Source organism: Phlebotomus argentipes, unplaced genomic scaffold (assembly GCF_947086385.1).
Source record: "Phlebotomus argentipes unplaced genomic scaffold, Phlebotomus argentipes genome assembly contig_15, whole genome shotgun sequence".
Taxonomy (NCBI): Eukaryota; Metazoa; Arthropoda; class Insecta; order Diptera; family Psychodidae; genus Phlebotomus; species Phlebotomus argentipes.
Window position 1 is genome coordinate 9779401 of NW_026776181.1, and position 23897 is coordinate 9803297.

At 38.9% G+C, this 23897-nt stretch overlaps 1 protein-coding gene across 1 annotated transcript; it reads left to right on the forward strand.

Annotated features, from left to right (window-relative positions):
• Positions 1–1797: 1797 nt before the first annotated feature.
• On the forward strand, positions 1798–22949 carry LOC132263343 (myc protein). Its single transcript, XM_059763063.1, has 3 exons — positions 1798–2754; positions 6158–7233; positions 18553–22949. The coding sequence occupies exons 2-3, from the start codon at positions 6240–6242 to the stop codon at positions 19257–19259; spliced, it is 1701 nt and encodes a 566-aa protein (XP_059619046.1). The 5' UTR covers positions 1798–2754; positions 6158–6239; the 3' UTR covers positions 19260–22949.
• Positions 22950–23897: the final 948 nt, after the last annotated feature.

Below are 23897 nucleotides of genomic sequence, written 5' to 3' on the forward strand. Positions count from 1 at the left end.
CTTCTGCATCTCAATTGGGATGGCGAGGAAGCAGCAAAACAGTCGTGAGAGTCTGAAGATGCAAGATGTATTGGGAAATATCGTTGTTATTGCATGAAATTTACTCAAGCAATTTACATATTGACTGTAGAAATCAATTAAAATGATCTAAATGATCATCGATGGCACGAACATCAAATAACTTTCCACTCTTTTGTATGGGATGGAAAATTATGCTCTACTCTCGGTTTCTGCTGTGTGCGAAATCGTGTGGAAAATTTTAGGCGGGAAAATGGTGCACACACTCCACACAAAGTTTTGCTGCACATTCGGTGTTTTAAAATAAAATAAAAAATAGCCGGCTCGTGTCTGATTACTGGCGGAGTGCTTTTGCGTCTTAGAGTTTGTAATCTAGAAAATCTAGGAAGCATCTTATATTACTCCTCACGACGACCATAACGTCGTATATTGCATTTCCCATTGGGACATACATTGTAGATTGTTGATGTTTCAGCAGTAAAACAGTGGCATGTGTACAATTTTTCATGCACTTTGTATTTTTTTACGGCTGCAATGTGAAGTATGGGTGACAAAGTGTATTTATTGAAATCTCGAGTATCTCTAATTAATTTGCCGTATAATCTTTCATATTTCTTTTTCATAGGCACTTTGCCAATCCGGAAAATATGTCCATTCCGCCATATAGAATTGTGTGTCTGCCACTCTCTGGGGAGAGTGGAAAAGTTTTTCGGGTGTGAGAGAAAAGGCGCATAAGAGAAAATAGTTTTGTAAGTAAAATGCCGGTTACTCTTCGTTTAATTTTATTTACTTGGGAACCAAAAAGCGTGTGTGGCTTTTTTCTCTTGCTCGCACACACGCACCTTCTCTTTCCTGCCGCCTATATTCTTCTGCCAAAGTGTGTGCGACTGCCGGTCGAAAGCTCAGAGAGAATTTTTCCATCCGTCTCCCCAGTTTTGCGTGCCGAGTGTGCGTTGTGTGTGTGTGTGTGTGTGTGTTTGAAATAATTATTTATATACAATTTGCCGGCTGGCATATGGCGGCGACGTAGAATGATTTTCCCACACGACCGATTACAGTGTCGGTAGTGTGTGTGTAAAATAGTGCAAATTGTGAAATACGACAAACCCGGGGAAAAGGCACAAGACAGTCTGCGATAGTTATTGAAAAAGGATTTTAGGTGGATTTTGTAGATGATTTTGGTAAAATGGGGCTGTTTGAGGGTGATTTTGGGTGGAAAAGGTGATGTGAAAATTTCGTCAATGCCGGCTACGCCTTGTAGTTGAGATAGAGCGGTGCACACACACAGCTGAAGTGGGCTGAGAACGCTAGTGACGTGTGATCCGTCTCTCTCTCTCTCGCACTCGCGTTGGCGCCGATGCCGGCACTTGCGAGAGAGTGTGTCTCTTGCGGTGAATCTCCTCTCGCGCCCGCGCCTGATAATGGCGCTCTGCTGGCTTCCTGAGCGTGTGTGCGATCGCCTCGTGCACGAGAGGGATGGGTGGATGGCGATGGCGCGAAGCGCGAGTGGAATGGCCGTATGTCGGTCGGGGGGGCGCTTGCGAGATATATGCGGGAATTGGAATTTCATATCAAGTGGAAATATACTGCTCCTCTCCACTGTATATATATAGGAGTCGCGTGGAAGAGAGGTAATGAGCCGGCGTGGCGAGAGCGAGGGAGATGGAGCGATTGACGTGTCTCGAGGAGCGGTGTGCGTGTGTGTGGGTCAGAGCAGCGCTCTTTGGGCTGGTGTTCTTTTTCACTTCACTCCCGAGTCAGTGAATTTTCTCGATACATCGTTTCTTCGTGGTCGTCTCGTTATTCAGTCGCATTTTAGACCGCAAATTGAAAGGACGAATTTTGGTGGTTGCTCTCCCGAGACGTGCCCATTTTCTCACTTTGGAATCACACTCTGGGAGGTTTGCTGGCACGGAAAAAGGAAAGAATTGAAGTGTTTTTGCACTTTGCATAGCAAGTGACCGAAAATTTGTTCGTTTCTGTGGAGAATAGGAGCTGTTATGCAGTGTAATTCTAATTTCTTATTTCGGAACATTGTACACCGCATCAAATAAGGTCAATAGACGTGAGATTCTGACACTAGAAAGGTTTCAGTCTCCGGCATTTTTTTCTCGCGAAGACCTCAAGGCAAGAACTTGTGAAGTGGATATTTTATCGTTGAGAAAGACACTAATAAATTGGTTAAACACTTATTCACACTCTTGAAGTTTTGTGAAGATTTTATGTACATTTACGGTGATTTACCGGATTTTTCTTTCGTCAGACAGTACGAAAAGTCACCGGTGAAAGGACAAGAAATTGTGAGTGCATTTGCCTAAACTATATGTGTGACTGATCACAGAATACAAAAAAAAACTGGGCGGAATTGAGACATTCTCCAACACTTTGGGCGGCAAAATTCTTGATATGCCTAGAAAAGTGACGGCTATTGCAGTGAAAAGCAGTAAAAAGTGTGAATCAATAGTGAAAAATCATCTCTGTACATTTCACACAATACAAGTGACTAATCACTGCAAAATATTTAGACGGATTTACTAAATAAAATCGAAAAAGTGACATTCTTGACCTGCAACTCTCGAATAGGACAAAATTTTAATTTTTCATCTATTTTAAAACTAATAACGAGAAATAGAACACTGAGACCAAATAAATAGTGTGTGTGCAGTAAAAAAAAATCTCAACAATCCAACTGAAGGAGCGCTAATTTGAAAAATATATTCAACAATTCTTAATCAGGTAATAAGAGAGTTTTTCAGATATTTTGCCATCTGCATGAGATGAGCGTGACATAGAATTCTGGGCAGAGCGGGAGAGTGACTAATGGTTAATTCTGAAATTGTTGCTGTCGTGTGCAATTTAACGTGGCAATTTTGAATCTATACCTGTGTGTTCTTGTATATTGCACAGGTGAATGTATTTCACACACTTACGATATATTAGTCATTTAGAAAATGCCGAAGAATGAGTGTGAGACTCGCGAGAGATCAGTGATTGTGCCTGTTTCGCAGTTTCCACCTTACATTGCTGTATGCACACACTGATGTATGAAATTCCATGCGAAGGAGGGTCCGAGAAACCCCTTTTTGCTCCTGAAAAAGTCGTGTGTAGTGTGGCAAAAAAAAATGCCGCAAAGGGAAATTTTCGCGATTTGAGATGTGCGCATGTGTGCAAAGCCTCCAAAATGGGAGGATGAGGGGCTAAAGATGATGAGACTCATCCATCCACTCAGTAACTATCCCAAAAGGACGAGCAAGATTGACTAAGATGTGATTATGAATCATTGGGAAAGTGCAAAAAAATCTCTGGCCTACGGTTAGGATTTTGTCGATATGTACGTACATAATCTACATAAATTTGAGGTGATTTTTTATATGGCTTCACTGTCAACTTGCCATCAAGCAATTTAATGGTGAAAATATTCAAGATTCTGCTCCAGATGGTGAGATTTGATCGATTTTTTCACCATTAGTCGTGGGCTGGAGGTTTTTTGGTCTTGTTGTCAAGTTGACGGCGGACCATTCATTAAAGAGAGAGTGAATGGCCGGCTCTGCACGTGATATAACATACCAGTATCTAATCATTTCGATTCCAAGTTGGGGACAACTTCCCCTATGTCTTTTTATTCAAAGTATCTTGTAAAGATTTCCCTCTTTCATCCTCTCTAAATTTTACGAGCCTATATTGTAGAATGATCTTTGCGAACATTTCTTTTTATGTCCGTGCACAGCCGAGAAATTTATCTTGTGAGCGAAGTGAATCAATAAAATAAGGAATATTTTAGAGTGCAGTAAAATTGTTCACAAAGTCCTTGCTCAGATCGTGTATGTTGTGTGTAGAGAAGATGAAAATCATTTTTCAGTTTAGACAGCGAACTTATATTTAGTTAATCATAACCCGATTTTTTATGACTTCATTACAGTTTCCGGCAAGTAACACACTGATTACTTCTCATAATTTTTGCTAGCTTTAATCGCCCTATATAAAGCTTTTCTCTCTTTTTATCCGGCATTACCTTGCATTGTGTCTGTTTTTTTTCTGTGTGAAATGCTATACTGTAATATTTGATGTTGGCGCTGCCGCCGCCCCTCTTGGCAAAAACGATGTCTAAATAGCCCTCTCGCACATAAAACATGATGTGACTTAATTAAATTAAATTAATCAGACCGTGATCTCGCTGTGTTACTTGATTATGTCTTTGAGTTGTGAGATGATGCTTGAGGATCATGCCTTTTACTATTGCAAGCTGGGATCTCTTACAATCGCCCAACATTCCCCAAGACGATATTTTCCAAACGTTCGTGAACAGCAGAAAATTCCTTTTTCCCAATCAATGTTGAGGGCTCATTTTGGTGTTTTTATTTTGCATTTACTGTTGAGGCGCAAGAAGGGTGGAATGCGTGAGTATTCTGTGGAATTAATTAAGTCTTTGATGAAGTCTCTCTTTTCTGTCGCATTTGGGAAATCACCCACATTGAAGAGTGTGTTGTTTGTATTCTGGGTGGTGGGATTTCACATGTGGGCTTCTTGTGGATTGTATTACATCTCGTGAGTCGCATGCAATAGGGGAGGGTTTGATAAAATTATCCAAATTGGTCGAGATGAAAGGAGGAGGGAAAAGTGTAGAGTCAACAAGTAGTGCGGAGCAGTGAGACGTGTAAAATAATTGTTGGTAATAAAAATTAGTGATGGATCAAATATTTGGTGGGCAGAAATATTAATACTAATTGAGATTCTCAGGCAAGAGATGACAAGGAGGTGTTTGTCGGGCAGAGAGAAGAAATAGACAGACTTTGATGTATAGGCTCAATATTTCGTGTTCTGTTCTGATCACGGCCTCTTGAAGTATTTCACGTTAGAGGAGAAAGACCTCGGTATTTTTTTTCGCTATCTCGTTCTCGGATCACTCAAGAGTCTTTCCCATCCGAGCCGAGGGGAAAAATTGCAACTCGTTAAAGAAGAGGTGCGGATAATATAAAAAGACGACTAGACTTGGGAATATTGGTTAAATTATAAGTTATGCACTTCGTCTAATCTGATTTTTTGTTTGAACTGTCGGTGTGATAAAAAGAATTCGTGGAAGGGAATTGTATACCGGCTGGCCTTATATTGGCTATACAGTCGGTTGGGCATGTTGAAAAAATGGTCTCTTGGCGAAATCTGCACACCTAGAATTTGGGTAGTTGTTTTTTGTGAGGTGTCTCGGGAAACTTTTTCTCCATTCAACTTTGCAAGCTCATTTCTCAGAATTAATTGACGCTGGTTAGTAGTTGATTGAGTGGCATTTCGCTGGTGTGTAACTGTGTGTTGTGGAAAAGAGCTTGAAATTTTGCTGGCAAGAGAGTGAAAGAGACAAAATTTGACAATATTCCAGTGAGAAGAATTCGTGGAATTTCTAACGGGTTTTCAATCATTTCAAGAAATTGATCTTATTAAGAGTTATTTAGAAATTCACCTTGGCATTTATGTTCAACATAATTAATGTTGCACCTTATGAGATTTGCGATTGCAGACATTTTCACGAATTTTTTTGTTTGCCAATGAAGAATTGTCGAGTGTTTTCCAAGTGAATGGCTATTTCGTGCGAAATAACGGCCAAGTTTCACCAAATATGCAAATATTCGGTGCAATATTGTTTACGAATTCAGTGGATGATTCTAGTGGACTTTCTGGGAATTTTATTTACACTGATGAACAACTTTTCTTTGGAAGTCTGAGAAACAAAAAGTCGTTGGTTAACAGACAGAGCGATGGGCAAGAAGTCAAGATGATTTGAATATGAGAACCTGCAGAAGATTTTTTCTGATGAATAATCATCATGTGTTTGCTAAATGGGTGGTTTTTCCTCTTAACAGCGCGAGGCGGGAACTTTGAGACAGAAAATCATTGGAATTGATGATTCGTAGAGAAGCTGTGTATAATGTGCATATGTCTAATTGTTTGCAAAGAACACTTCCTCTTCCAGTTTGTTGATATACACTATTTACTGGGAAAAACATGTAACTGAGGGGAGGGCAGATGGCGCCAATGATAATTTATGATTTCATGGGAAATGATTGACAAGCAAACATTTATAAAATAGTGAAATAGTGTGAAATTTTGCACGATTAAAAGCGAATCTCCTTTTCCTCTGTGATTTCAGGCTATCTTGTTGAAACGGTTTCGTCCGGAGTTCGTCACGGAGTGCGTGAATTTGATTTGACAGCATTTTTGAAGGAAATATTATGCCCGTTAAAGTGGAAAACATGATGGAGGATTCAGAGTTGTACACACCATCGTACACACCCCATGAGTTTGAATGGGAATACAATGTGCTGGACCTGCCGACGTCGGAATTTATGGCGTCCGTGGACACAGACAGCATCTTCTTTGGGCTGCCGGAACCGTGCCCCATGAGGCCCCCATCGCCGCTCATGTCGCAGTCGCTGAAGCATCAGTTGCTCCACAACCACGACTGCATGTGGTCGGGTCAGTGCGGTGATCACACGGACAAGACCAAGTGTCCGGGAAATCATGGACCGGCGGTGACTATTAAAACGGAGCCCGGCGTGGATAAGCAGAAGTCTTTGATAAAGAACACCACGTCTCACAACATCCCGGCTGGTGGATCACTGCTGCGGTATAATCAACAGAACAAGAAGAGCCCCATGATGTCGAGTGTCGCCCGGGCGCCGATGAAGAAGCAGACAGACATCCTCAGACCGGACACACCTCTGAGTCTGGACAGCGATCCGCCAGAGTTCAAGCACACCTTCGATCTGGCTGCATGCACAATGGGATCTAACAAGTGGAATCTCTCGAGTTCCGATGATGATGCGAAGATTATCACAATGCTGAAGGAACATCTGGAGGACACGTCAGATGGGAAGAATGAGAACTTGAAGGCTCTGATGGGAACCTACAGATCCAACTCTTTGTCCGATCTGCTCACGGACATCAAAACACTGTCCGACTATGAGGAGGAGGAAGAGGCTGAAGATAGTGCCATAGACACAGATCATGATGACATTGTGGCATCGATGAGTCGTCAGGAGTCGTGTCAAGTGTCACCGCAAATGGTCTCGTCGCCCATCTCGTCCTCCCAATCGTCAATCTCGAGCACAGGATCTCATGCGATGGCCGGATCCACGACAGGATGTGTCGAGGCGCACAGTGATCACTGCTACACGCGGAGTATTGATCTCAGCGGCCTGGGCGTGCAGACACCTTCCGATTCCGGTGAGTGTGACATCATGATTTCCTTTTATTGCTCTCTACACCCACTCTCGGACTTCTTGTGCCGTGTGTGTCCCATACTTTGTGATCAGCACTGTTAACACGCGTTTCCCGCCTTTTCGGATTGAGTCAAAGGGCCTTGAACCTACGTCATATTGATGTACATTGAGAGTCTCACATCATTTTTATCTGCACACACTCGCAAGTTGGGCAGAGACGTGCATGTGTGTGTGCTTTTTTGGGAGCTCATGCGCGCCTGTAGACAGCATTTTAAAATCGAAATGCCGGTGCTCTTGTGTATATATGAATGGAGAAGGAAATTGTGTATATAATTTCTCGGTGGTGTGTATATGGAAAAAAAAAGAATTTTGCATGCTTGGGAAAAGAAAGGTGTGTGAGAGAGTGAGATGAAATTGGCGACCGGCTAAAGAGTGAGAGAAGTACTTATTTAGTCGAAGAAACACACACACAATGCTGGAAAAAATGGAGTGTAACAGGGTGAACGCGAGAGGAATTCGAGCCAAAATCGATATTCTAGCGACGCGCTAAATTTTCTTCAGTCACTTAAGTATGCATTCATATTTGTGTGGGTGTGGGGGTAGAATTTGAAATGCCCCAAACTGCCTGAAGACGGCGATTTTGGGGTGTAGAATGGGCCATAGTGGAAATTATCTTGACCCACCCTTAGTCGGAGTTCCAAGAAGCACGGATAGTCCGAGAGATCTATTTCACAACATGCTACAATATTCTCGTGACTGGGCGACTTTTGGGCGGTGACGGGCTATTTGATAGATGACAAGAAGGAATTGTGGATGTTTTTGGAGGCATGAGTCACACGTGACTTGGGAAAGGATTCTTGTGCGCGCGTAGGTGTGCTGAAAACTTTCCACCATAAGCCTAACTAACGCCCCCAATTTTCCAAGCATCGCCAAACACTGTCAGATGCAGTGTGCATGGCATTATAAGCATCTTCGCCCCGGCAAATGATAGTAATAATAATGTATGGTGTATTAATAGTGTGTCTCGTTCTGAGATATGTTGGGAGAGTTGAATTAATGTGAATTGAATGACGTCATTAGGCGCGGTCGCGTCATTTGAAGAACGCTTGCGCAATGCAAAATCTTTGGCGGGAAATTTTCGCACTTGCAGACTGTGACTACAGTTATATATGTATGTATGTAGCATGAATTTTTGCTACTTATCGCGAGCGTGTGACAGAGAGATAGAGGAGAAAGAATGTGAGTGCAAGAGGGAGGTAAAAATAGGGAGACCAGACGATAATTCCTCCACTTCTCCAACTTCTGACTTCAATGGCATTTGTAGTATGGGATGAGGCAGAAGGAGAGAGAGGAATTACAGTGGGTAGAATAAGAAATAAGACATTTTTGGGGTCTGACTGGTCTTTTTTCGCGGGAACACTAAGAGAAACAGAAGGACTGAAATTTTAGATTGTAGTTTGAGTACACATTGCTTCGCTCTTCAGTGTAATGATGGTGTATTTTATTTAGAGACACTTGCCAAAGCGTCACGCTGGTATTAAGCTAAAATAGATTTATCCAAGAGATGTTGTAAACGCATTTCTTCAATTAATTTCCGTACTCTGCAGAGCGCGTGAAGGCATTTATTTTGGTCCTTGGATGTTAACCAGTAAATTTCTCAGAATTCACGTGTTGGGGAATTTAAGTTTTCATAGATGTTTTGCTTTATCGGGAAAATATACATACAAAGTATGACTTTGTTTCGATTTATTGGATAGTCGAGTTTCGCCTAGAAGAATGATCGGCAAAAACCACACGATCAATAAATTCAATTGAGTTGGCAGAATCTTTCAATGAATTTACAAGCGAGTAAATCATAAAATTCACACATAACATGCTCACCAATGACGTTGATTGCGTGGTTTTGCGGAAGATGATTCGGGGTGTGTGTGGATAGTCGCAAATATTGCAACAAAGAACAGTGAGAATTGTCAATTATTCTTTATTGGAATAAATAGCATAAGAAAGAAGTTCTATGGTGGAATTTTTTGCTACTTCTAAACACTTGCGACTGTTGGATTCATTGCTCAAACTAGCGCAAGAGGATTCTGTGAATAATAGTAATGTAGATAATTTACTTTGTCATGATATTTTACATGTTTGAGAATACGGCGAGATAATGGTGACAAGTGAGAGGAAACAATAGTGGCGTCTTCTTATCTAAATCAAACAAAATAAAAGCATTTTGTGCAAAAATTCTACTAGTAAGGTAATTATTGTGCTAAGAACATTGTGTGTCATTGTGACTCTGTGCAAATTTTCTCCTTTGACTCTTTGACGGTGTGAGAAAAGCACATTAACACTAGAACAGTCAAAATCCATAATGGCATGATATTATCGACTTTGACCTCAATGCAAAAGTCTGCTTCAAATGTCATTTTCATGAATCATAGAATGAAATAATGAGACGTTGCACTTAAAGACGCATAGAATTGTTGGTTGATAAATCAAAATATAAGAATTAACAGTTCTATAGTGTTAAGGCAACAAACTCACAAAGGACACACGGTGTTCTGAAGAATATTTTGTGTGTTGTGCTCGCGAAGAGTGCTTCTGGAGTGTTTATTAAATACATGGGAAATTATTTCGAAGTAGGTACGAACCTTCCCTATGTCTGAATATCATGGCAATGATCGCGGTTTTTTTTTGAGTCTCGCAGTCAAAGGAAATTTTCGGAATAGGGCGTAAAGGAGACAATAAGAGAGGGTTTTTGCGATCGCGAAAAAAGGGTTAAATTTCCAGACGCTCCATCACTAACTCACCCTACTGTTTGAAATTCCTCTCATTCCTTTGTATGGTTGTATATCATTCAGTCTGTTTCTTCTGAATTATAGAATATTTGGGTTCTCTGAAAGCGCGGATTTTTTTTCACGTTCCTTGAAATTTGATGAGTAACAAAGGGAAAAGGGAGAGTTGCGGAGAAGAAAGGACAAAGGTTGGCAAGTTAGAAACAACCGGTTCAAGATTGTACTCCACGTGTTAGCAATATAACCAAGGTCATTCGCCAGAATATTTAATAGAATTTACGTAGTCGCTTTTGTTACATTATGTTTCCCATCCTATGTCGTCTGCTTCTGCCAGAGAGTGGTCACTTCCTGTTGTCTCACTTACTCTTCCGCTCCTGGAGTGCCGATTTTGCCATTTGCGTGAATCACTTTGGGGATTTTCTCACACACATGGCGCTCCCATGGTCTCTTTCGCACTGTCTACCCAGAAGTGTGTGTGTGTGTGAGTGTGTGTGGCGTGGAAAAGAACTTTTCGGTGGGTTCTCGCTCTCTTGTGGCAGGCAAAATCGACGCGGCGTCGCGGAAACTGTCTGGGCGCAATGAGATGAAGAGACTGGGTGGACTCGGGATATTGGGAGTGTGAGAGAAAGACAACTCGAGACGAAAAAAAAGTGCGCCACGCCAGGGGTGTGAAATTGACTGTACATATATGGAGAAAAATCAATGGGTGCGAATGAGAAGGTTGAAGCATTTTCCCATGTTTGCCCTCTTTGTCCGGTTTCTTTTCGCCTTGGATTTTGGCAAGAGACCTTGAGAGAGTACATTGAGTCCACCCTGCCCGACGAGTGTGTTTCCAGCGCTTCCCAAAATGCCAGGCACCACCGGAGCAGACACGCACACCCTCGGCGTTAGGTTGAGCGGTCTAATGAGGGGTTGGGTAGCCTTGGGGAGAGAGGAGCGTATCTGTGGATCGAGACATGTCTGGCGCAGTTTGAATTGTTCCTTTTCGGGATTTTCATCCCCTTTCACAGCATCGCTGCGGCGTGCTTTCGGTCGTTTTCGCTCCCAGACAACATTGAGAGATGATGATTTTTCTATACCTATGAGATAGACTGTGTGCTTGTCATAGACGCACTTGAATTAGTTTTGGCTTATCATTGTCGTCTATGCAGTGAAAGTATATTGGAAAATTTCACTGTCTGCCATGACAAAAGGCGGCCTGAAAATTCAATTTTAGGCTCAGTCGTGTGGGGTTTGTTATAACCCAGTGGCATGATTATTTTCGGGGAAACTTTCCTCTTTTGACACTTTTAATGGTCTTCTTGGATTGTATGTAGGAAAACTGCAAGATTTAATTGTGTGGCTTTATGTGAAATTAGCCCACAACATGATTCTTCGCCCTCATTGTTTGCCTCTATGAGTTTGTTTTGCTAATTGAACCATGTAATGGTCTCCATTTTTTGCACCATGCCAACCAATCCGACCCCAGTGTTTTTTTTTTCACTTTTGCTAAATCGAAAAGTTACCAAAAAGTGTTAATAATCAGACGCTACAATGTATTTCTATGTACACTGTGAGAACAATTGGCAAACACAGACGATAGAGGAGAGGTGCAAAAGAGGCAATACAGTGACTTTGAACGGTTTATCGACCTGCTTAAAAACACACTAAAAATAAATCTCTACATGGTTACGTTTTCCGTGATTTTCTTGAATTAAATTCATCCATACACGTGTGTTGATTCTTCCCCTCATTCTCTGTGTTTGAGAACACACGATTGAAGAGAAGTGGAAGAGGCTATATAAGAACTGAACGGGCAAAAAAAAACTTTATTATATATGCTTAAAATATTTTGGAGTAATGGCAATGTGACCGCGAAATGTCCGTTCGATGATCTCTTTTGACGGTATATTTTTTCGCTGGTTTCTCTCTACACACACATTTGCGAATATCTCAAGCTTAGAACTTTTATTACATAGAACTCTTTTTTTTTGCTTTCCGTAAACTATTCACACAGCAAATGTATAAATCTTGAAATCTTGATTGGTCTTCTGTATGAGCATTAAATGTTTAATTCTTGTTCTTTTTCGCTTACGCGCTGTTGCCTTCTATTTTTCCTCAGTTCAATGTTCTCTCAGATATTTGACGTTGACGTTCTGTGTGTATTATTGGGATGGTTTCTTTTCCACACTCTCTCGCCGTGCGCGAATTACTAAAGAAGTTGACAATTATAAATATGTCATTGATTAGACCTTTCAGCATTGCTGGAGAGGAATTTTGATTGGTTTTTGGGAAAGGAATTCCAGTCTCGACGGACGAAAAGAAATGGCAATTCTCTCACGCGTCTCACATTTCCTGTCAATCTGTACTGATTTAATGCTCATATTTGCAGCAATATATTTTTTTTAATGTGAGGAAATCATCTCACATCTGTGAAGAAATTTGACCACACGAAAGTGCATAAAAATGTAAAAAGAAAGGTTTAATAACAACGAAGGCGGAGATTGTGAATATGAGATGCGCGAAGGTGGAAGAAGAGGAGCTTGTAAAAGTTGATTTATGGCTGATTTTTTCAGGTCTTTCACCATATCGTGAGGTCAATTTGCAAATGTTCTAACACCCAAAACTATGGGATCGCTAAAATATTCCGGTGATATGAATGCAAAAGATTTTTTTTGTGTTTCCAACACCTCAGCGTCGATGATGTCTCGATGATTCTTTGCTGGGTATCGTTTTATATCACTTTTATTTTATACGTATGTATGCCTAATGTGAGCATATATGCATGCATATAGTTTTGGGTTAATAAGCATAGGAAGGTCTCTATGTGTGGTGTGTGTATAGTGAAAGTTTTCTGTCTGGAGGTTAAATTTTATGCTCGATGAATGTTGAAATATTGTGCTTTAGTGTTGTTATATGCTTTTGCATAATTATTTCTTTTCTCACTCATTCCCAAGTCAAGAGAATATGTACTATTTGTCGCGCTTTTCGACACTTCTGCACAAGAGAGAAGCACATGAAAAGTGCCGGGGAGACGTGTAGACTGCGAGAGACAGATGGATTTTTTCTTTCATGTTCTTTTTTCTACACACACTGCTTCACCACAAGTCTATGACCGGGTGTGTGTATATTTTTGCAACTCAATCAAAAGGAGATCGCGTCACAATTTCTTCTTTCCCACCAAAATAAGTGACCCGCATTTCATTTCTCTTGCACACGGGGTCATGGTTAGAGAGGATCCCTCTGCTCTTTCCTGTCTCTCTTGCCTCTGGGTTGTGCGCCTGCATTTGTGATTAGGGTGAAATTCATCGGGCGACAATTTATTTCCTGGATTACCGATCACGGAAGTGCGAGAGAGGTGGCAAAAAGGATGTATTGGCTGATTGGCAGATGGGAGCAAATGAGGCATGGGGATGTTTTTGTAATTAAGTGGGTTAGTCCTTTTCGCTCTCACGCGCTATGTGTTATGGGAATTCGAATGCATCGAATACTAGGGAAACCTGTTTATCCCGCGATTGACACAGTCGGAATAAATTAGCATATTTTGCAGATGAATGAAGTGATTTTTTTATCGTCTCCTTTCATAAATGTTCTCTCCCGTTGCTTGTATATCGTCTCCTCTCTTTGCACAATATTCTATTTCCTTCTCGTGATTGTTGCCTATAAAAGCCACTCAACGATGAGGTGGGAGGCAGAGCGAGGAAAGAGGCGGAGAAGAAGCAATATGTAAATAAAGTTGTGTACTATGCACTCGAAGATGATGACACTGGAAGGAAATACACTAAAGAGTGGTTTAATTGCATTTGAAAGGTGGTGTTAAAGGGTGGGAAACGATTGTTTGATCCTCCTTCTCCTATTCAATCGATTGGGGGTGAAAGAAATTGTAGAATGTGATGTTGGGATTGACAGTCAGAAATTTGAAGAATGGCACGCATGACAGGAAGTGAAAAGAGATCTCCTTGGAAATTAATATCTCCTAATTGAATTATTGCTGATGTATTATAGTCAGTGGTCTGGCAGTATCAATGAGAGGCGAGTGCCAGCAAAAGAACGACTGAGATAGCGATATGTGACCCAATTTTTCACACTTATGACCAGTTGAATGTTACATAATAGGCGCCCGGTGTAGCTCGCGTAGAGATAATGAGTGCTGCTGTGAAAAAGGCGCGAAGAAATGCCGGGAAAAGTCATCATGTGCACAGTGAGGGGAGAAAAAAGTCCAGAAGATAAGAGTAAGAAGTTATCAGCAGTTGTGTGTGGAGTACAAAATTGTGAGGTGGCCGCAAAAAAGAGAAATGGAACAAAATTTATAATCGACTTTTTACTATCAATTAATACAATTTTCATCATTACATTGCTCTCTGTCATACAGTTGAGTTGTGGGGAATTTTTATATCTTATCTTTGAGAGGTGGTGTTTGAAGGAATTCCACAATTTTTCACTCATTAATCACACACCTCTTTTCGATCATTCACAATTTATTATGATTAATTCTTTCCATTTGAATCACATACTCGCCGGCGGGGAGGTGAGGTAAAAAGCAGCGTGTGAAAGAAAGTGCCGATATATTCGATTTCACTTTGTTGATTCACATTTATACATAATATTGCCCCTTTATTTATTTTGCGCACTTCATTTGCCAATCATAAAATTGTAATCGTCATTTTCCCACACAAGAATGCTGGATTGGAATTCCGGATGTCGATGCGGTAAAATGTTCTAGTTAACCCTTTGAAGTCAACAAGGTTCTAAATAAACATTTTCCCACAATCAGTCACAGTCATAACCAAACAAAGTTCAGAATGAGTGTAGAATTTTATTAGAATTAAGACAGAATAGATTACTTTTTTATAGGACAAATGTGTACCGTTTAACATTGAAGAGTTAAAACAATTTAGAGTTAATCATGAGCGCTGAATAAATTGATTTAGTTCCACCTTGTTATGGATATATGATTAACGATCTCTGGTATTTAATCTGCTTCTCATGTGATTTTTATTGTCGTTATATTTTAAAGTCAAAGGTCTCTCAATACTCGCCAAAAGTCGTATATCTTAATCTGCGGATTTAGTTCTTGGGCCTTCGGTTTTTTTGCAACCACTCCCACTGCATTGAAAATTCTCTGCGAACAGATTATGCAACTGAAAGGCTATTTCTTTTTTCCTCCGCGAATGTTATAAGATCAATTTTGACTGTCGACAGAAATTCTATGTTGGAGAGATATTAGATTAGCAAAGTAGTGATTAGCAGCGAATCTCTTGGTGGGAGAGATTCTAACTCTCCTACATCACATTCGCTGGCTGCACACGTGTTCGGTAGGAGCAGAGTAACTATGGGTGTCTGCTTCACGCCTCGCGGAGGCCAAGCGGGCGTCGTGTGTGAGTGATTTCAGCGGCGCTGTGTATGTGGCCCCATTGATAATGAGTGTAAAATTAATGTCTGGTGGAGTGTGGAGTATTGAAATGCTGTCTGTTGCTATGCGGAATTTTTTTCCTCTCGCTTATTTTTATCGGTCACTTGAAATGGCAAATTTTGTGTGACACGAGAGAGGAGCGTTTTTTTTCTTCTCTGAGGTAAAAGGCTCTCGTCGTAAGCACGAGCGTGGAAAAATTTTATCAAATTACCTCCGGAGCAAAAATGAGGTTCACATGGTGCACACATATTCGCATTTGCCGGCCGGGATGAGCATTGAGCTTCACGACACTGTAATGTTGTACTCGTGGCAAGAGAGTTATGTGAAGAGAGGTGGACATGGTGAATGGAGTAGAGTTGGTATGGCATGCTTTTCGCGATGTTATGTAATGGAAAAATAGTAAATAGGTGGGAATATTTACAATGAGAATTTTTATTCGTGTGTCTGTTTCTTTCACAAAATAGCCAACTAATGAAGGTAATATAGAAAGAAAAATATAAAAACATGAAATTACTTAAATGGGTCAATGACATTTTGTGTCGGGTCTGATCATTATTAACGACGTTCTAATACCCCTGTTCTAAGCTGATGAGTTGACTTGCACAGTGTGTGCATCATTGGGAAAGAGTTACGAGAGGAAATACAAATGGAAATTGAGAATACAAATTTTCCTCGTATTTCCAATGGATGATAAGTTCATTCATGGCTTTGATTAGTTGTGCGGATTTCGATCTATACTGAAATGCGCGCACAGTCGTCAATTTGAGAAATTGTATTTTGGGAAGTACATTCACTTGGACCGGAGGTTTGTCTTTCGGTTTTATGCGACGCAGAAGCGGGTCTCTTGAAAATTCCTGCGTGTAAAGCTCGTTGCCAAGTGAGTAACTGGTTTCAGGCAGACTGTCTCAAATGATAATCAAAGCTAACCACATTAAATAACTGATACGGACTCATGAAAATGTATACATTTTTGAATTCTTACGCTCTAACGTTTGAGGGAGCTCGAGATGTGTGGCTGGAGAGGCCGAAAAACTGGTGGAAGTGAGGTGAACGTAAATGATTTTAATTAATGAGAATATCATTAAGATTGCAATATTGTGTGTTGCTGCTTCGCTGAAGTCAAAAAGAATGAATCGATTAATTAGAGTTGTGGTGAGAGAAGAAGAGGAGATTCATTTGGTGAAATTGACACTGAAATTGCTTGAGGAAATTCTCACTCAACATACCGGATGTGTAGCGGCTTCTCTTTAGAGTAGCTGAAGTCAAGGTGAGGAAGACTTTCTGTGGCAAAATCACAGCTTTTCCTCTCTAAATACTTAAGAAATCAAATGCGATAAGCTTTCCGCATAGTTTTTCCATGGAAAAGACACTGATGGAGAAGCATGAGGTGGAAGAAGTGAATATATCAGTTGTTAATGCAAGAATGGTGTCTCTTTGAGCGGTTTAATAAGATGAGAAAAGGCCCAGAGAAAAGGAGCAAAAAGAAGAGACATGAAATTTGTGTTGTGAATGGGAAAGAGGTGTAATGTTGCAAACTTGAAATCTCTTCCGACGAGTTGGCAATCGGGACGAATATCTCACACACTGTTCTTCCAAACGGCCCCAGACATACAAAACCACTATTATATTTTTGCTTTTATTTGGAGAAGAGAAGTGTACTGAGAATTTTTGGAGACCTTTCACCATCCAAATTCCGGCCGGTGAACAGTTTCTTAATTCTCTGCTTCTTCTTTTTCTCCTCTTGCCTTATTATTATTTCTTTTTAAATTCACCTCATCACACGATGAATGCCGTGTGTGTGCAAATACCGAAAATTTAAAGTCACAGAGAATGTGAAAGATGGGTAGAATTTATTTTGGGCGGGTCAAGTGAGAGGTGAATATATTTTGATATCCGTTTTGGGAAATATTTTTGATATGAAAGAGAGAGCGAGTGAGATTTCTCTACAACTTCTTGCGTTTAGTGGCATTTTCGTGGAAATGCGCTTGAATCTCCACGTGCTGCACATAATGGAAATTTCCTTGAACCTGTTCCACATTGCGTTTTGTATTTTTGAAAGACAAAAAGGTATATAAAGTATAGGCACGATTAAGTAGTTTCCAAAGAAAACGAGTGTACGAAAGAGTGGGAAAGATTACGGGGAGTTGACGGCCCCACATTCCATTCCCAGATTCATTCCAATTTAACGAACAAGTTTTTGGGCAATTTGCTGCATGTGTTGGTGTGTTGAGTCCAAAGAATGTTCGCCAAATGGGTGAAAGAACATGTCGAAAGAATGAGTGATTCACTTGATCTTCTCTAGCTACTTTCGTGCCATTTTTCACAGAATCATCCACCATCGATCGGGTCGTTTAATCTCCTCGCGATGATCATGTATGCTGTGTGTTCTCAATGGTGTGTAATATGATTTTGGTGTGATGGACAGAGAAAGAGAGGGAGAGAGATGCTAAATTGTTGGATGGAGAGGAGATGTGAATAATGAGTGCTGGCGAAAAATTGTTTAAAGTCCCCACACATCATGACGAGAGTGAGAGGTGATCGAACGATCATGAAGAACGTCTTTTTAACGCTGGGGATTTCGCATTTTTCGACCTGCAGATCACTTATTGATTTCGCGAAAAAATTGATGCTCGCGGCTGGTGTATTCCTTTATCTCGAACTTCTTCTCTTTCTCACCCTTTAACTTGTTATGGAGGAGAGATACATGAACTTCCCAAACGATCTTGTCATCATCATTTCTTTCACCGATCGATCGTGGGGCGCACATTGATGATCGCGCAAACTCCCAAAAACCCACCAAAACCGAACGGAACGGCTAAATTGTTGGGCGTCTGGCAGTGTGTGATTATTGGGCAAAAAAGAGAAGCTCTCCTCGTGAACTCAATTAAGGGGTTACAAGAAAAAAATCAAAGAGATGTCCCGAAAATTCCATTCTCTTTTCACCATATTTCATACTTGCTCGCCGATCATGATCAACATGTATTGATCTCTTGGCGAAAATTAATATTATCAGCGATGCTGTGCGGCTTCCTTTGGGGACACACACATTATTACCTTTAGTGTGATCTTTAATTAAGACTTTATCGGGTCTCTTGGCAGCTAGCATTTTCTTAATGGCTGTTCTCTCTTTCTCTTTTGATTGCAGAAGAGGAGATCGATGTCGTATCGGTGGGTGACAAGACATTGCCAACGAATCCAAGTGCGAGAGATCGGCGCACGATACAGACAACGATATCCGACAGGATAGTGAAGACAACTCCGAGGGGTCTGAAGACCATCCCTCCGCGGAGGGTGAACGGGGTTGTGTCTGAGCCGCCGTCGCACATGACAATGTCCGCCCGTGCGAAAATGAGTCATGCGATGTCCTCAGCCTCACAGTACGGCACAGTGCAGAGCACTAGATCGTCCGGCTACAAGGGCCAGACGGTGCGGAAGGGCAAAGACACTGGGCGTAAGAGGGCCGGCTCGAAGTTGGATGGACCGGCATCGAAAAAGCACAAGGGCAAGAAGGGGCGCATGTCGCATGCGAAAAGCGCCAAGAATATCGACTTGTGCGAGCAGGACTCGATCGAGAAGAGGAACTTGCACAATGACATGGAGAGGCAGAGGCGGATAGGACTCAAGAACCTATTTGAGGCCCTCAAGGCGCAGATCCCCAGCTTGAGGGATAACGACAGGGCACCAAAAGTGAACATCCTGCGCGAAGCTTCGATCCTCTGCACTCAACTGCACAATGAGAACGAACGGTTGAACAACCTGAAGAGGCATCATACCAACATCCAAAATCGCCTGCGAGCCATCAAGGGACATCTCACATCTAGCAATGTGCCCGTCCCTGAGTATGCGTACTAAGAAGAGAGGAGCACGCGATAAAGGTATGAGATTCTCTCATTGACTATTCACAATTTGGGTGGAAAGCAGGAGAATAAAAAGGTTTTTCACGTGTTTTCAAGGATTTTTGAGGTGAAAAAGATAAAAACCATATCTCTGTAATGGTTTTAAACCACGTTCCTCGCGGAACGTTTCAATGATCTCTACTTAATTATAATAAAGAAAAAAATTGCTTAGGTTGTATAAATATGGAAAGAATAGCATTTACTTGAGAATGAAATATATACAGTAATTTTTAATTAAGAAAAACTTTTAGAGAAGAAGATATGAAAGTGTAAAAATTTCAATTAGAATCTTAGATTTCTAGTAGGAAAGAGAAAACAAATTTTGCTTAACTATAAAGTAGGAAAACAAAATATTTGCAAAAAAGAAGGTTTTTGAGTAAGATATTCAAGAAAAGATATTTGTGTCCAAAGTAATTTTTTAAAAGGAATTTTGATATTTTAACTAAGATTGATAAGGAACAATCGTGATTTTTTTTTAGATAGGAGAAGCTTTGTTTATTCTTAGCATTGAAAAATAACAACAAATTGATGAAGAAAAATAATAAATTTAGATTCTTGGACACAATTACATTTTACAGTGCCAATTTACGTTTAAGACCCATTTATTATTAATAACTTTTTTCTTCAATGAAATTCACAAACGATATACATAAATGAAATATTGAACACCATTTTAACTTGATAGTTTTTCTATTATCAACTGTATAAAAGACAATTTTTGTATAAAAGGAATTCTAAAAAAAATATCTATGAATATTTAAAAATATATAATCATGAATAAATAATAAAAAAAATTCTCATTGGTGAAGAGAAAATATATAATGTAAATATTTATTAGATAGACTTTAAACAAGATTAGATTTCTTTTGCAATTACATTGTAGGAATTAAAAATTTGCATAAAAGATGAATATTTTTCCATGATATAGCGTAGGAGGGAATGGAATAGATCCATGTATATTTTGGGGGTCTTCTTTGGCGGGGCAGAAGAAGGAATATTAGGCGGTACAAGGAGAAAGTAACTGACTAATAATTCTGAGTGATTTGTGAAAAAAAAAATTATGTAGTTTATTAAAGTAGGAATTATCATGAATTTTATCAAGAATTGAGAAATGAGAATTAAAATGAATTGAAGGAAAGCGCAACCGTTTTCGAAAGATGGTAGTTTTAACAATGAATGAAAAAATATTAATCATGAAGTATAGAGAGAAGAGAAAACATATTTTAGCACATGATGGAAAGATATATTTCATTAGATAGTAGGGAGAACTTTTCCGAATGTAAATTAATCCATGTATTTAATTTTTTGCATTAGAGATCATACGTTTAATTGGTGAAAATAATAATTCTATAACATTTTTACAATGAGTGGCACTCGAGTCACCGCACTTTTTTTACTTATTTTTTTTCTTGATTGCTACCAACCAAATATATGTTCTACGAAATATTTTTTTTAATTATCCCGCAAAAATGGAGAAAAATGAGTGGAAATTAGGAAGTATATAATTAAAAAATAAATTTCTAGTAATTATATTACAATTTCGCTGAAGATGGGAGAAATTTTTTCAAAATCAAATGAAGTTTGTATATATTGAATTGAATTAATAATGAGATGAAGAAGAAAATGCATTGATAAACATTCTAGAAATATAAGAAAATGCAGAAGCTTCACAATTTCTATATGCAAATTAAAAATTTGTCTTCTGTTTCCTTTTACATTTGCAAGCAAAAGTGCCACGAGATGATTTTATAATTGCAGTTACGTTGATGAATTTTTGATTAATGGAAAAATTACATTATTGTTTCGTGCTGAAAAATTTTCTGTTTTTTTACGATGACAGTTTTTCTCCTTTGTTTTTTTTTTTAATGCTAAATGAACATTTCTATAAATATAAGTAGGTGAAGAAATTTTAAGAGTTGAACTTTACATATATTATTGTGATTATTTTTACTTACTATTTTACTTCTAAATCAATTAACTTGAATATAGAGAAAGAGAAAATGTTTTCTTTAGAAATTTATATGAAATAAAAGAAGAGGAGTAATGGAATTTTCTTGCTGTTTTTTTTAACCTTTTCTTTTACACTAATTTTAAGTAGGATTTGATTTCATATACCGCTATAGGAATTTATGTGAATAAAATTATGAAGTAAATAGATGAAAAACTAATGCAATTTTGACTATATAACACAAGCCAAAAATTTGAAGACATTTGAGGACTTTTATGGTGAACGCTGATTCGTCGTTGCAAAACATAAATTAAATAATAATAATAGACATACTTTAATTGCTGAAGTCAAGTGAAAATTGGGACCAAATTGAGTTGTTCTGTTCATCTTATTACACTATCGATTCCTTCGCTACGTTCCTCGCTATACTTTATCTCTGTATACTCAAGGAAGTGAGACACGAAAACCATAGCATTTTTCTATCAAACAGCGACTCATGCGTTCTACCATAAAGTGGTTAATAGCAAGCAGCATGCAACTGAGAAAAGAGCTGAGAACCCCAAAAGATTTAATTGGCGACAAAAAGGTGTTAACATAAGTAATGGAGAATAGTAGCTTCTAATACCAAAATAGTAATTTGTAAAGATCTAACGACGAAAAACTACACTACAAACAGAAAAAAACTGATATTAAGAGATAAACTAAAAGCAACCATGTGCCGTGTGTAGGAAAAAGTACTGCCTCGCTTTATTCAACATTGAAAAGGAAACAAAACAAGAGAAAGTTATACATAAACAATATATATACATATATATATATATCGGAGAACATTTTTAATCCAAACACTTTCCCCAATTTCCCCGTAAACAATAGAAAAAGAGATGCAAAATGAAATTAGGACAAAAAGGCAAGTGAAATTGCAAAAAGATTGAACAATTATGAGAAAATCTTAAGAATACACATCTGTTATCAAAAGTACCTGGACTATTAAGTAATTTTAATGTAAACATTTAAGGATATGTTTTTTTTTGTAATGATAAAAAATACAATTCAATGCAAGTAATTATACGCATATTAAGATTAGGATTTTTTCTAATAATGATACTTGAAGCCGAGAAATAGTTTAAGTATATTAAAAAAAAAAATGAAATATAATTCATAAATATAGGGAGAGTAATAGTTGCAAGGCTTAACACTGATATTCTTGTCGCCAATTAATTGACTAAAAGAAGAAAAAAAACCCATAAACTGCTTTCGAGACACAATACACGAAGAACGATTTACAAATATATTTGAAAGATGATGTGCGAAGGAGGAAATGCAACTAAAAGAAACTTGACTCTTTTTTCAAAACATTTATTTAGATGTAATGAAAAGAAAAAAAAATACATGAAAGAATTAAAAAAAAATAGAAGATTGTTGGAGTTGAAAATACAAATAATACAATATATTTACTTATTTTATATTTTTTCATACATTTATATATATTGAAAGATAAAACAAAACAAAAAATAAAACAATGAAAAAATTAGAAGAAATAGAAGAAAATAGGAAATTGAAATTTTACAACACAAAAAAAGAGCAAAAGTGAAAAAGTGTGAAAAAATTGAAAATACAGAATTTTTTTGTATTTCTCTTTTAGTTCCTGTAAAACTGAATTATGAAGGCAAAGAAAAATACATTTGTAAAACGGAAAAATGGACTTTTTCTCTCTTCGTTGTTTCGATTCCATTTATTTTGTTGATTGAACTTTTTCCTCGTGACAATTGATGTGAAAATGGAATTAATTCAGCTTCTACACGGTAAGTCAAATCATTCAATAAAGTGGTATAAATTTCGGAATTTACATATATTTTTTCATTCCTAATAGCCCAAGATTCCTGTACTCTCAAGGAGAATACATTGAGAACGATGAGTTTTTCGAACATCACAAACAGTTAGTCGTCAGAGTCCAAATTACACTTTATGCCTGCTGTGAAATGTTGCTGAGAGACCTTCTCAGACTTAGGATTTAAGCCTTTTAACCTTCTACGTATTTCTGGACATTTCTAGCGTATGTCTGCAATAATGTGACGTGATTACGGATTCTAATCACAGGTAATTTGAGTGCAGGCAAGTGTTTTCTCTTAGAACGCAGCGACGTTCCGCCAAGGATTCGTTATGGAAGCAATAAAATTTATTAGTATGCTAAATGCTGAGAAATTTGAGGGAATTCAGCGCATTCCTTGGCTGCGTCGTGTTCCTGAGCATGACCACCAAGGATGACGGCGGAGGACACAAGGATTCCACCTTTATGGCGACTCTAAAATCTCTCGCAGGAGTTTGAAGGTTCTGCTCGGCTTTTGGGGAATATTTGCATTTTGTGTTTACTCTCGCTCAGGGCTTCACTTTGGAACACAGGTAAATTTTCTCAATACTTACCTGTCTTGAAATTCTATGCGTCTTTTTTCATCCTTCAGCCTTCGGCATTGTCTGCCTTTTAGAGGGCCGAAAAGAAATTTTAGAGCTGAAATTCTCTATAATCTCTGGCATCCAAAATGTCTCTTCTCTTGCACCTCCGCTCGGGGTCAATGCAATTTTGCTGCGCGGCTCTTGATCAATTTCCGGCGATGGTGTCCAATTTGCGCGGACCTTCTCTTTATGCTG

Excerpts from the sequence above, each read along its gene's own strand:
- LOC132263343 (XM_059763063.1), top strand. The coding sequence starts at position 6,240 with ATGCCCGTTAAAGTGGAAAACATGATGGAGGATTCAGAGTTGTACACA. Across the intron at positions 7,234-18,552 it reads GCAGACACCTTCCGATTCCG|AAGAGGAGATCGATGTCGTA; the intron begins GTGAGTGTGACA and ends TTTTGATTGCAG.